Source organism: Parus major, chromosome 3, assembly GCF_001522545.3.
Source record: "Parus major isolate Abel chromosome 3, Parus_major1.1, whole genome shotgun sequence".
Taxonomy (NCBI): Eukaryota; Metazoa; Chordata; class Aves; order Passeriformes; family Paridae; genus Parus; species Parus major.
The window spans coordinates 59,035,681-59,049,904 of NC_031770.1; the positions used below are offsets into that span (position 1 = coordinate 59,035,681).

At 35.8% G+C, this 14,224-nt stretch overlaps 1 protein-coding gene across 22 annotated transcripts in view; it reads left to right on the forward strand.

Moving 5' to 3' along the window:
• The window catches only part of EPB41L2 (erythrocyte membrane protein band 4.1 like 2), a 112,191-nt gene that overhangs the window by 43,828 nt on the left and 54,139 nt on the right, over positions 1-14,224 (forward strand). For all 22 annotated transcript variants that reach the window (XR_004496413.1, XM_015621479.2, XM_033512785.1 and 19 more), the window contains exons 3-4: positions 6,318-6,793; positions 7,740-7,946. Coding sequence is in view for 21 of the 22 variants with exons in the window: in XM_033512785.1 (XP_033368676.1) it covers positions 6,318-6,793; positions 7,740-7,946 (683 nt within the window). In the remaining variant the exon portion in view is untranslated. The remainder of the gene's footprint in view (positions 1-6,317; positions 6,794-7,739; positions 7,947-14,224) is intronic.

Here is a 14,224-nt window from a genome sequence, read left to right on the forward strand (position 1 = left end):
CATTAGTAAATTTGCAGAGGACACCAAGCTGGGAGCATGTGCTGATCTGTTGGAAGGTAGGAGGGCTCTGCAGAGAGACCTGGAACTGTTGGGTGGATGGGTGGAATCCAGTGGGATGAAGTTTAATAGATCTAAGTGCTGAGTGCTGCATTTTGGCCACAATAACCCCCTGCAGTGTCACAGGCTGGGATGGTGTGGCTGGACAGTGCCCAGGCAGAAAGGGAGCTGGGGGTGCTGGTTGACAGCAGCTGGACATGAGCCAGCAGTGTGCCCTGGGGACCAAGAAGGCCAATGGCCCCTGGCCTGTGTCAGGAATGGTGTGGCCAGCAGGAGCAGGGAGGTCATTCTGTCCCTGCACTGGGCACTGGTGAGGCCACACCTGGAGTGCTGTGTCCAGTTCTGACCCCTCAGTTTGGGAAGGACGCTGAGACCCTTGAGTGTTTCCAGAGGAGACAACGAGGCTGGTGAGGGGCCAGGAACACAAACCCTGTGAGGAATGGCTGAGGGAGCTGGGGGTGTTTAGCCTGGAGAAAAGGAGACTCAGAGGTGACCTCATCACTCTCTACAACTCCCTGAAAGGTGGCTGTGGTCAGGTGGGGTCGGTCTCCTTCTCCAGGCAGGAACTGACAGAACGAGAGGACAGAGTCTTAAGCTGTGCCAAGGGAAATAGAGGTTGGATATTAGGAAAAAGTTTTTAGGGAAAGGGTGATAAAGTACTGGAATGGTCTGGCCAGGGAGGTGGTGGAGTCACCATCCCTGGATGTGTTTAAAAACAGACTGAATATGGCATTTGGTGCCATGGTTTAGTTGAGGTGTTAGGGCATGGGTTGGACTTGGTGGTCTTGGAGGTCTCTTCCAACCCAGGGATTCTGTGATTTTTCAATTGTAGTAATCTATTTAAATAATGACTAAAAGGAGACACTCATTTAGCTTTTGCTTTGTCTGCTAATAGAACGTGTATAGGTTATATTGGCACCTTCAGCAAAACGATGCTACACAGAATCATGGTATACCATGAGTTTTCTTGTGAGCCAGTGATAAAATACAAGTCTTAAAGTTAGCAGAAATCCAAAATAAAGTTATTTAGTTAGTACTTTCAGCCAAATTTGAAGTGTAAATTACTGTACTCCACAAAAAAGAACTGATTTATGTTTTTGAAAAAAATCTAGTTGTAGTACCAGCTTCCTCAGATCTTACCTAGATTTTAAGCCAGATTCTTTTACAATCTAAATCCTGTTCCAGCTAGGAACTTACTTCTTTATAGCTTTTATATCAAGCAGTCTTACATGTTGAAAGCAGCAAGTATGAATGATGTGTCCTAACCAACTGTGAAATGCAGATCAGGCTTCTGCTGCCTTTAGATCAATAATATGACAAGAAATAAACAACTTCATTTGGGAGTTTTTTGCTTTGTTTTAGGCAGCTGAAATACACCTGACCTTGTTTCAGATTTTCATGTATATTTTTGAGATGATAGAAATTTTCTTTTGTATTTTTTTGGATTTCTTTTTATGTGTAGCCCATGTGAAATAGATATTTGGAATATTTATGAAGGTAGTGATTTAAAAAATAAATTATTAATACTATGGTGTCCAGAAAATTACATGACTTGCACAGACACACATTGGCTTTTAGTGCACTGAGCTGTAATTTATTTCTGTAGAAGTAGGTTATTTTTTTTTCCTTTTGCTTCCATGACATGATGGTTTCTTTGTGAATCCTAGTAGACTGATGGAGATGCAACTATCAAAGTGATTTTTATTTCTTGAGTTTGCTATGAATTTCAGTGACAAACTGAAAAAAATAAAAGAAGAAACAAATTTAGGACTGCATTTTCTGCTTTTATATACTCAGAAAATAAGTAAAATGAGATCCAGAAACGTATCGAAAAAGGATCTGAATTTGTTCATCTGTGCTGATAAATAAGACATATTCTAACAGAAGCAGTGAATTAAAGCATGCATCACCAAAGAAAACTTCATTTCATTGCAGCTGGTTTTAATATTGTCGTTGAGCTATATTATTTTCTTTTCCTCTCTCTTTTTTTAAATTTTTTTATTTTTTAAACTTCATGCTGTGTCTTCTGTTTCTGGTTTATCTATGGTGGCAGTAATCCTTTTGGTCATAAAATTACATTTCAAGAATTTATGCTAGAAACTGGAAGAAAGGTACCAACCAGCTGACCAATCTACATCCCAGAGAGGAAAGAGTGTAAAGAGAGAATGTAGCATCCTTTTCTGCTTTCAGCTGTGAACTCCAGCCAGCACTGTTTCTTCTCTGTGCAATAAACAGAGAGAGGAAGGGATGAATGGAGGGGAGTGAGAATATCTCTTCACTTCTTTTGCTTCCTGGTCAGCATTCTTGCTTGGGGAAGCTGGTGGAGTTATAAATGGGGCAGATCATATGCTTCCTGTAAAAGTGTGATCTGTTTTAACAAACTCATCCTCTCTTCAGAAGCGGTGAAGTGTTTTACAGCACTTTTTGCCATCCCACCCCCATCTTCATCCTTGCAGTGTAGGTAGTCATTAAGTTGGCATGAGCCAAGTTTTCTGGAGGATTACAAAAGATACAGCTGTTACCACTGTGGTTTAATGTCCATAGGCTGAATGGCAATTGCAGTATCTAAGATTTTTCCTTCTAGTTCAGACAACGTAATCCTTCATTTGAGCATCACTCCGAAATTCCTTCTCTTTAGTCTACTCTTGCTGCAGTATTGTTATTCTCTGCAATATTGTTTTTCTTCTTTCTTCATTCAAAATGAAACATAGATTTAACGTTACCTTGCAATACAAAAAAGGTGAGAGAAGGAGAACCCTATCCTGCTACAGTTGTTACAGAGCATACAAAAGATGATAGGGTCAAAAATATGTAGTGTGCTGATGCTATAGTAGTAAGAAGAAATGAGAGTTTACTTGAAGACAGGAAAGCAAGAAAACATACAGTTCAAGTTGGAAATTCTAAATTTTCAATCTGATTTATTTCTTCCCGATATAACTTCTGAGACAAATGCTGTCTGTTGCTTGTTTCCATTTGCTTTCTGGCACACTGTTGGCTGTTAGGCCAGAGGCATGTGAGATCATGTGAGGTCTTCCATACCAGGACAGAGGGGAATCAGGAAAAAGCCACTTTGAGAAAACCTAGTTTCTTGATTGCTTGACTATAGTGAAGGTAACACCTGAGGCTTTACAATCCGCAGTAGACTGATGGCAGAGCCTCCAGTGTTTTGTCCCTCCCAATCTCTTGTTTTTATTGTGAACTACAAAACTGGAGGATCTGACAGAGCTTTGAGACAGGGAGTGTGAGACCATATTCTGTGTTTCTCAAGGGATAGCTAATATTTGTAACAACATGGAGCTCTGGAAAAAAGAAATGTATCAAGCTAATGTGGTAGAGAAGGTAGGTGTTTAGGAATACTATTCCTTACACTCTTGGTCAGTACTCTTGTTTAGTTAACTCATCCACTTCACAGTTAATTCAGACTGCTGGGAGTATACAGAAATATACAGGCTCAGCAGAGATGTGTGCTTCCTTGTGTAGGATTCTCTTGTCTGTTCCTCTTCTTTCCCTCTCTTCTCCCTGCCCCAAAAAAGCATTGAAATTACAAGCTTATAGGAAATTGAGCTCATGAAAGAAATCCCTCCTGCTGTGTGCATCAAATAAAGTCATTAAGTGGACATGGACAGATCTCTTCAGACAGGGCCTGTAACAAGTTTCCCTTGCTTCTGCAGTGAAAAGCCAAGTTCTCCTTGTAGCTATGATTATGAAAACCCGGGCACTTGGAGATGCAAAACCTTTCTTGTTTCACACTGAGCAAGTTTGTACCACACACTGCTATTCTGTCTAAATTTAATCTGTTAAGATGTGTGACTTGGTATCCTCAGTTTCTTTTATTGTTAGAACAATATCATAGGGATGTGTTTACAGGGTGACTTATTTTGCTTAGTTCTAAGGAATTTCCTGGATATGTCTCCTTTTCAATTGTATAATCAAATTGTGATATTAATTTTGAGAGTGGCATATATATTTTTTATTAGTTTGTACATGTATTTCATGCATTTCTGAAAAGTAAAACAAGTGCAGGAAATATAGTGGCTTCCCTGTAACTTCTTTGAAGTTTTGTATATCAAGTCTTATAAAATTGTTTTAGCTACTTTCTGAGAAAAAATTGGTTCTTTCTTAGAGATGTATGAAAAAAAAGTCACCATCTCTGTTAATAATGAAACCTCCCTTATGAATTTGTTGAGCAGTGTGGATTGATACTTTCTGATCAGCAGAAGTTTCAGTTTTTCTCAGGGAAAGCTGAGCTTGGTTTTCTAGATATTGTTCATTTTTTATTTTGATAATGAAGTTTTACATCGTGTTAATAAGATACCATTCCATTTGAAAAAAAAGGCATTTCTGTGTAAGATACAAATGTAATAGCAAAATGTAATTTAATTAGTAGCAGCTTGGAAGCTTGTATACTAATATATGGCTTTAAATAACAAATTCTTTAATCTCAACAGTGAAATGGAAACCTGCCTTTCAGAGGCCAGTTACTTCTGAGATAAATAGTACTTAGATGTTTCATACTCTATCACAACAAGCTTTATTAGTAGTATTGAAACTTGAAGGGTTTTTTTGAAAAGTGGTAGAAATGGCTGCATAACTATAATATTTAAGCTTGAAATGTATTCAGAAGTCTCTAGTGTAGCAGTAAAGGTACTAAATTTAATTCCCCATTGGGGAATGCTTTGATTTTAGATAATGAAGTGTAAAATAATGAATAAAAATTCCACACACACCATGCAGCTACTTAAGTTTCAGAATGCTTAATGTGAATTTGCCTGTAGATAGTTCTAGGCTTCTTAGTAAGATACCGTCAAGATGGTATTTCTTTTGGCTTAGTATTGCTCACCTCTTTGGCCAGAATGGCTTCTCTTGTATATTTAGGTCTCTCTTAGCTTCCTTTTTTTTCTTTTTTTCATACTAGGGAATAGTTTAGTTTAACTCTTTCTGACTGCCGATGGATGTGCTTTGGAAACCTGGCGGCCGAGTGTTGCTGCTGCCTTGTGATCTAAACTAGTTCTCAATTGGCTTCAAGTGCATTTTAAAGGGGCTGTGCAAGTTAATTGCATCAGCCTGAGCTAGATAACCTTCTTGGCTCTTCTTGGGCAAGGGTGGGAGCAGATGAGTTCAGCAAGAGTCCTGAACCTAAGAGCCTCCTGCCTCTAATAGCATGTGGTGAAGATAATCATAATGGAGAAGGTTCCCATGTTAAAAATATATAAATGTGATTGTAATTAACATGCTAAACTTTAGGCCAGAAAAACAGACCATCAGTTTAAAATTAATTGTTTTCAGAAGTAAATACCAATGATGAATAATGAAAATCATTAGTAAATACCAATGATGAATAATGAAATCTAACCATTATAAATTTTTGTTGGTCTCTTGTATGCTTATTTTTGTTGGCTCACTTCAATATATTGGAAAAAAATAGTTATACTACATTTTTAAAGCAATGCAGCACAATACAGTGCCACACAGATAACAACATTTGTTTATTCTAGTTAATATTTTTTTCAATAAATACCAGTAAGTGGAAAAGTTATTGCATATCCTGCAGTTAGAGTATTATGATTTGTCTTTAATTTCACTGAAGGAAAGTAAGCAGAAATGATGAGAGTGTAAGAGTTGGACATGATTTTATGTTGATTGGTATGAACTTCTTATTAAGAACCCAATCTTACCTTAATTAAAAGTATATGCTCTCCAACATTATTAGTAACTTCAACAATATCATTGATTTATAATTTACCAATTTTTATACTCACCATCATGTTCACCATCCTTTTGTCATATTCCTTGGTACTCTTGCTCTTTCACTTCCAATTTATTTTAAGTTGGTGTCGCCAAACAGTAGAGGGGTTGTATCTACCAGTTTTACTAGAGAAGGTGGGTGCTCTTCTGAAAATTCATTTTTTGTATCTGCCAAAGAGCTCAGTAGAAAGAGAATTAAAATAACTTCTGAAATAATATTGGCCAATAACTTCCCCAATAAGTAGAAGTAGTTTATAATAAAAAAAAATGCCTTTCAGTGAGCACACAAAATTTTATAAAGGAGAAGGAAACCGTACGTCATTTTATCTGCAGAGCACTAAGTTTTAGCTCACTGGTCTTACTTGTGAACTCAAAATTGGAGAAGTATTTCTTTAACCCTAGTAAGTTTAATAATATATAGGAGTTTATGAATTACTACAAATTACTGCAAATGATTAGTTAGTAAAAGTAGTGATGCTACATAACAAAACTATTTTTATTGTTGCTTCTTTTAGTGTCAGTTGTGATAATGACAACTGAAGTTGGTTCAGAGACCGAAGTAAAGAAAGATTCTGAGCAGTTGGGAGCAGACAAAGCCAAGGACAAGCCTGAAGAAGCATCAGAGACTCCAGGAGATCAAAAGTCCAGGGAAGCATCCTCTGGAGAAGCTCAAGATTCTTCTGTCCCAGCACCAACTAGCCAAAGCAGTCCAAGTAGCCAGAAGAAGGAAAAACCTTCACCTGAAAGCAAGGGTATTTCTCGTTTCCTTCCCCCTTGGCTTAAGAAACAGAAGTCATACACCTTGGCAGAGCCCAAAGATGAGCCCAAGAAAAAGACCACAGGGGAAGAGCAAGTAGTTGAAGAAAGTGAAAGCCAGGCACTAGAGGGGGTGGCTCAGCCAAGAAAGAGCTTGGAAGAAGCAGCTGAAAACCGGCAGAATGCTAAAGCAGATGACAAAGAAAAACCCTCCATCAGTAGTGCTGAAATACAGGTACATGTGGGGGAGGCTCATAGATACTTTGGAGTAATTTTAATGAAACCTGATTAATGGATTATGGAATTCATGTAATGCTTTGTTAGGCTCATATGGGGGAAAAAATGACAGAAAAAATACCAGTTGCTAGGTTCCAGTCATGCTTTTTGTGAAGTTGCACGTCAGTTCTTAACATTCAAACTTTATATTCTAGGATGGTGAAGGCACATTGAGAGTGTTTTGTGCCAGGAGGGGCTGAGTGTAGAGAAGCCAGACCCTTCTCAGTGGAATACAGTTAGATGACAAAAGGCAAGGAACCCAAATAAACCCATGAAATTACATTTCAAATAGCAAGAAAATCTTTTTTACTCTGATGGTGATAGGACCTTTCCTTGGCAAGGAATGTAGCCAGGTGCTGGTGGTTCAGATAATAGGCCTCCCAGGGTGGTAAAGGGGTGAGTCAGACATTCAAACAGGTTCACCAGAGATACTGTGGAGTCTTTCCCTATGAAAATATCCAAAACACAACTGGATATGGTCCTGGACAAATTGCTCTGTGTGGCCCTAGGGACACCTGGGACTAGATCTCAAGAGATCCCTTCCAACCTCAACCATTCTGTGATTCTGTATCACTTGGCACTATAAGCACTGGGGTATAGTCTAGTATAATTCCTGGATCTTCTTAATAAACTTGTTTCTCTTTGGAAGAAAGCCAATAACTTCATATTGAAATTATGATTGATTTTTTTTTTTTTTAAAGGAAAGGGAAAAAAAGGTGCCTTCTCTGGTTTGAGAGCAAGAATATCTGATCCCTAAAGGAAGACCTTGATGGTTATGCTGGTTATTGTGTTTCCAGTGTGTGCATAACTATAACGAATGGTTACTCTTATTTATTTGTAGCTTATAAAAGGAACGAACTGCTTAAAAATATCCTCCATCCTGAGTTTAACTGTATTTTTTATAGCCTTCCAAAGAAGATGGTAAAGAAACAGAAGTAGAGGAAGTTGCAGAGAAAAAGGAAGAAAAAGAAGAAGAAAAAAGGGAGACAAAAGAAGTGCAGACAGCTGAAATTAAAATAGATAACATTCCTCAGAAGTCTCCAAAGAAAATCAAAACTGTGCAGTGTAAGGTGATGCTTCTGGATGGCACGGAATACAGCTGTGACCTAGAGGTAAGGTATCAAGTCATTATCTAAAGAGTTTTTTCTGTAGGGAAAACTGGCTTTCATTGTACTGAGTGTTTAACACTATTGCTAGAAGTCAGTTAACATTTCAGTTTAAAATTCCATCTTTAAAACCATATCAGTTTATTCTTAAAAATGCCCTCTGTGGTACACTAGCTGATTATTTGACAGCTCAAACTTGATTGTTTTTCTAAAACATTAAGGTTTTCCTGAAGGTAGTGTGACATGTGCTGATGAAGTTTACTTGAGTGCATTAATGTCTTTTTAATTATCTCAGCTGGAGATAAATTTAAACCTTTTAAACTTTAAAATTTAAAAATAAATTTTCTTGATAAAGAAAAATTTAGTTACAGGTATAAAACACGTATTTATATTTAAAGTTCTGTTCTACTTCCACATTTTCACAAAAATTGACTGCAGGATAGTAACTGTGGAGTAGTAGTTGGTTTGGGATTTTTTTCTGACATAAATCAGGATGTTTAAATTTGGATGGTATCTTTATTTTAATTAAAGGCTATGTGAGCTTTATCTTCTGGGGCTTTTTCCCCATCCTAAAATGAGACTTAAATGAACTGGTGGCTTACCACAGATCTAAGAATATACCATTTTGTATTTATAACTACAGTATTTTAAGTCTGTCAAGATGCAGTTAAGTCATTTGGCAAGAAATAAATTTTCTCATTATTTACAGTGAGTTTCCTGTAGGAACAATAGTAAAATTAATTTAAGAGGGGGAAAAAAGTGGTAAAGAAACAATTTGGTTTATATATTCATTTGAATTATTTATAGGACATGAGGAGTGCTGACTGCAATTTTATGGATGAATTCATGTTCTCAAGTACATGTAGAATTTTTTATGCTCTACTATCATATCAAAATCCTTTAAGTCTCAGAAAGCTATATCAACTGATAACTTAAATTTCAGTTTGTGCTTTCTGCAAAAGCTCCTAGTAGATTTCTGATACTCTTTTTTAGTCTTCCTTCAATAGTGTTTGGGTAAATGTCGGTTTATTTCTGCTTTTACAAAGTTACTGAAATGATCCAAGAATTAAAAAGCAAAGAAACAAAATTTTTGCAGTCAAATCCCAGTTCACCTTGGTTGATTTTCTATTAAATATGGTTTTAGTTTGGGCCAATTATCATTACTTTCACATTCCTGATGCCTTTTCCAGTTTACTTTTTTTTATGGACTGTAGATCATCTTCTTTATATTGAAAATATATATACTTGCTAATAGCAAAGTAAAACTGAAAAATACCTTGCTTTCATTACTGCTATTTAATGGCTTTTCCTAGAATCCTGTCTTTTTCTAATAGCCATTCTAAACCTTCATGATAATCAGTAATAAAATCTGAGCTAATACACTATTGGAGACTTCTCTATTTGACTTGCAATCCTATTTCTTTTTTCTTGTAGAACTGCATCAATTTATATTCACATAAATTAAAGGGAGTGTGAAAAAAACAAAATACAAAAACAAAACCCCATTAATTTAGTCCCTGTTGAATTTTTTCAGTTGTTCTTGCTGTGTCTTTATATAAGACAATACCTGGGAATGGGCATAAAAGGAAAGAAAGCCATGATGCAGTTGCTTCAGTGTCAGCACACAGATCAAGGCTGACCAGGATTCTCAGTAACTAAATACTGAGAGTTTTGTGGCCATTTAGTAGATTTAATTAGTAAACAGTGATGGATCATAATATGAGGACTTAATACTTGAGTTCAGCTATTACAGACCTTAGATTCACTAGAATCTAAATAGAAAATCTTGAACTAATTTTAATGCTTTGTTTCCTAAAAAAAAAGTGTTGATGCATTATTCTTAGAACATAAGCTGTTTCAGTCAGAAATGTTACTATTCCAGCTTGAGTATGTTCTGATCAGTAAATGGTTAATAACAAAAGATTGAAGATGTGATTTGGAAACGAATGGAAAAAGGAAGGGTTATGGTTATATGTGGGAGCATTTGAGATAAAGAGACAAGTCCCATGGGACATTATAGAGTATACCCACCAGTGAGTGAGCTGGCTGGTGTTGCTTCAAGGCCAAACTTGACCATATGGGCAATGTCCCAGCAGGACCCTACCTGGGATATTTGGGGGTGGGGGGGTGACAAAAGGCAAATTTCATTCCTATTTTCAAGAAGCATTTTTTTAATGCCATCTTAGATTCTTAAAATTGCTAGTTTTGTGTGTGCCCCTTTTAGCAGTATGGTTAGATCTCACTTATTTTTGCTTGTAGCAAAAAGCAATGCTATAAAATCTCACCTGTTCATCATGGTTGTTCAAGTGTCTGTTTTTTTCTAGTTTTTTGGTGGGGTTTCTTTGTGGGCTTTTTTATTTTTTGAAGTAAGGTAAAATCCCTAAATAATTGAGAACTCTTAGGCTTTTTCTGCACTTGTACAAGCCTGCACTTTAAGACTTCATATTGTCTAGAAGGGCAGATGAGTTCAGGTATAATATTGCTAGCATTTCCTATCAACAGCTTCTAAAATAGCAGCTCTTTTGTTACTGCTCATTGAATTCCATGATATATGCCATTCATTTAGTCTGAGAGCTCTCTCTTCATTTCTTTCTATTTTCCCTTACTTTAAAAAGCAGTCTCAGTATAGATTCAGGTGCTAGATGAGAAGTTCTGACAGATTTTTTTACTTTATTTCCATTTTTTTTTTCTGTCTATCCTGCTTGTAATTTTTCCTGAGAGAACAGAAAATCCACTCACAATAGTCTGTGTGCTTAGGAAGAAATGCCATTTCAGTAGACCAGAAACTGCTCTCTAAACTCCTGTCCACATGATAGTTAGATTTCTATCTTGCTTATATTCCCTTTTGCTTTGTGAGATTAATTTAGTTGTAGACATATTTGTGGTTATGTTTCTTCAGCTCCAGTGATTTAAAACATTTCAACATACTTAATTTTTTATAACATGATTTTGAATTTTGAATATGGAAAAAAGGAAACATCGTTTCATATAATGTCTTGTACAAAATCCAGTTTTTACACATACACAACCATCTCCTCCCCTACTTTGTTTCTCCCCAACACTGAAGCTGATTTTCTTCCTTATTTTGCAAAGTAACATTTGGTACAAATTAAGTTAGAATAATTTCTCAAAGATGACTGAAATAGATTTTTTTTTTTTCAAGCTTAAAAAGATGGATATTTCAATTCAGTAAAGTGTTAGTGAGCTTTTATAGAGCATATAAAACAATAGTATTAGAAAAGAGGTTACAGTTTGTGGTTAAGGTTGGTGTTTAATGACAGTTCATCTGGAATTAGTTCTTTTACAAATGCATAATCTCTGAGACTTACATTATGCAGCAAAAGCTTAGTAGAGGTTGTTCTGGACCAGGCTCTCCATGCTTCACTAAATATTTTTAGAAATTTAATATTTACCAAGTGAGAAGTGAATATCCTAACTTGCTATAAATTGAGTTCAGCTATATTCTGAAACATGTAAATTCTGTAGTATGAAGCTGATATAGGCAGAGGGATTAGTTGAAGTGAATTGGTGAAGTCCTGTAATTCTAGTGTGGCTGAAATGAATTTGTGTCTGTTGACATAGTGGTTTTTTTTCTGTCCTGGCTACCACAGATGGGTTTTTATAATCATAATTTTTATATTCTCAGGGATCTCCTTGCATTGGTAAGGCAAGATCCCCTGTAAGCAAGAGGTTAATGCTACATTATTGTCAGCTTAAAAGGACCCACATGGAAGTAGGTTTTGCAGAAGAAAATTGTATATCGTGTCACTTTTTTTTTTTTTTTACTCTGGATTCTTCAGATGGGAGATTTTAGAGCAAATATATGTAATAAATGGAATACATACAGGATATGCATGTATGGACTATTTAAGAAAAAAATTATAAACCAGCAAAAATTGCAATCTAGTTATAAATTTAATTATAGCACAAAAAATTTTCATGTATGTGCATTTTGTTCTAACTGGAACTAGATCAGTTTATTTTGGATGGATTAAGTACATGGGCAAACTTAGCATCTATTATGTTAATGAAAAAAGGATTTATTACAATTTTAAGTCTAGTTAATATGAAGTTGATATAACTTCTGCCTAATGAGGCATTTTCTTGGAATGTATATTGAGTTAAAGCACCATTTGGAAAATATGTGACATGTGGGTTGCATTGAGAAATACATCAGGGTGAACAAAAACTGGTTTCTGTGACAAAATGATCTGAAAGTGGATTCCTGTGTGAGTGGTACAGAATAGAAATGTATGGGAGATGCTCACTTGGGAAAAATACAGCTTCAAGTTGTCGAGATAGTTTAGTTGTGTATGAAATTGTGGGGAAAAAAGAAAATCCTGGTGAATTAGCATGTTTTTAATGGGCTGTTAAAACATCTTTGCAAATTACTGTAATTTGATGCTGTTCTTCCATAATTCAGAATTTGTAATCAAGTGTTGCTGTAGGAGTACCAGGTACATTTGAACCTCTCTTGTTTCTTTGCCAGTTGGGTTTTGTGTATTGATAATTACTTTAAGTTCTTTTTTTCAGCCACCTAGTGTTCTTGGACAGTGGAGTTACTTCTTGTCTTGTTTTTGCATGTCTTTCCCATTGCCCCAGGCATGCCTGACATGGTTGATCTTTAGATTTCAACATGAAGCCAATCTCAGATGTTTTTCTTTTTTGATGTTACTTTGTAAATTAATTTATCACCTCTGAGAGCCATCTATTCTTTTCACTGAGAACTCTTTATTTTTGAACCTTAGTAATGAGTTGACTGGTGTGAACTTGTCAGTTTGAACTTTAAGTCAATAATTCTTTATCTGTGTAACTGTTTGAACAGATATTTCAGTTTCTTTTGTGATTATTTTCTTTTTACTTCTCATCTGTTCTTTGTACTTTCATTGCCTTTGAAGATGCAAATTTAAAGAACCTGATTTGTAATCTTTCCTGGAGTATAGCTTCTCCAAATATCCCTGTCTGAATGTCACTTTGGATACAACACCTAAGGTACTCCACTGTTGCCTAGAGAAGTCCATGACATGAGATCATTATTAAGCTAAATTCTGTGCTGTGTGAAACCTGTTCCTCAGTTCTTTGTAGTCAGAAATTCTCACTGTAGTGTTTTGTGTTTCTTGATATTTCTCAGAAAGGAACTGCACTTAGTTCACCAATGCAGAGATGCTGATTGTAATCTTGCATGGTTGATAAAATGTGGTCTGTAAATAATTACCCTGCATCTTGGCTACTTGCTCTGGGGAATTAAAATTGTGTGGGAGTAGTGTTACGAACATTTATACCAGCCACTCTTCAAACTTGCTTTATATTGTTACTGTTCATTATATTGTTATTTTTATTAGGCAGCAAAATATCCTCCATTACAATGTTATATTAATTTAACTTTTAGTATTTTAGTTCCTTAAGTCTATAGGTTCCCTATTAATACAATAGATTGATTTTCTGTTCAGTTGCTTTAAAGGAATCTCTTGAAATAAATCACAAAATAATACTGCATGTAAGTCCTATACGAAACAATGAGTTACATGTACACAGTATGTGCATTCATAGAGCATGAGCAATTAATTTAATTATTTTAAGCTTAAAACTATTGTAACTCCTAAAGATAACATAACACCTACCTAGCCTCAGAATCTTCAAAGTAATATGTGAATGCCGGGAGAGATGGAAAGAGGAAGAAGCAATTGTTGAATAGTTCTGGAGGAGCACGACTTAAAGCAACTTTCACAGGCTGTGAACTGTTAAAAAACTTTCAGTTACCTTTCATTACTTTAAAGAGAGCTAAAGGAATAACAGCCTGTTATCTTTTTTTATCAGAGACAGTTGTCAAGGTACTAAGGACAAAAGCTAATGAGTGGTATTTGCCAAAAACTGTGACTGAACCTTCGTGCTTGCTTGAAGTGATAGAGCCATATTAAAGGATAAAATAACCTTGGTTCATAATTCAATAGTGTAATATTTGAGATGTAATGGCAGTTGAGTTTTAATAGCTTGAATTACAAACTATTGGAATGTTTAAGACTTAATTTTTAGGAGCAATTTTAATTTTTTAACACAGTGCAGATGGTATAATTTTGACCTACTCCTTTCCTGATAATTGATCTCTGAGAGAGGTATAAATTCCAAATATATTACCGTGAATTACGTATCTCTTGCTTTCATGAGGGGAAATAAACTTGCTTTTTTCCATCTCATTCTGTGGTTTTGTAGATCGTTGTGAAGAAATTCTGTCACTGAATTTGGGATCTACAGTAAAGACTAGTTCAGATTTTGTTTTGAATATA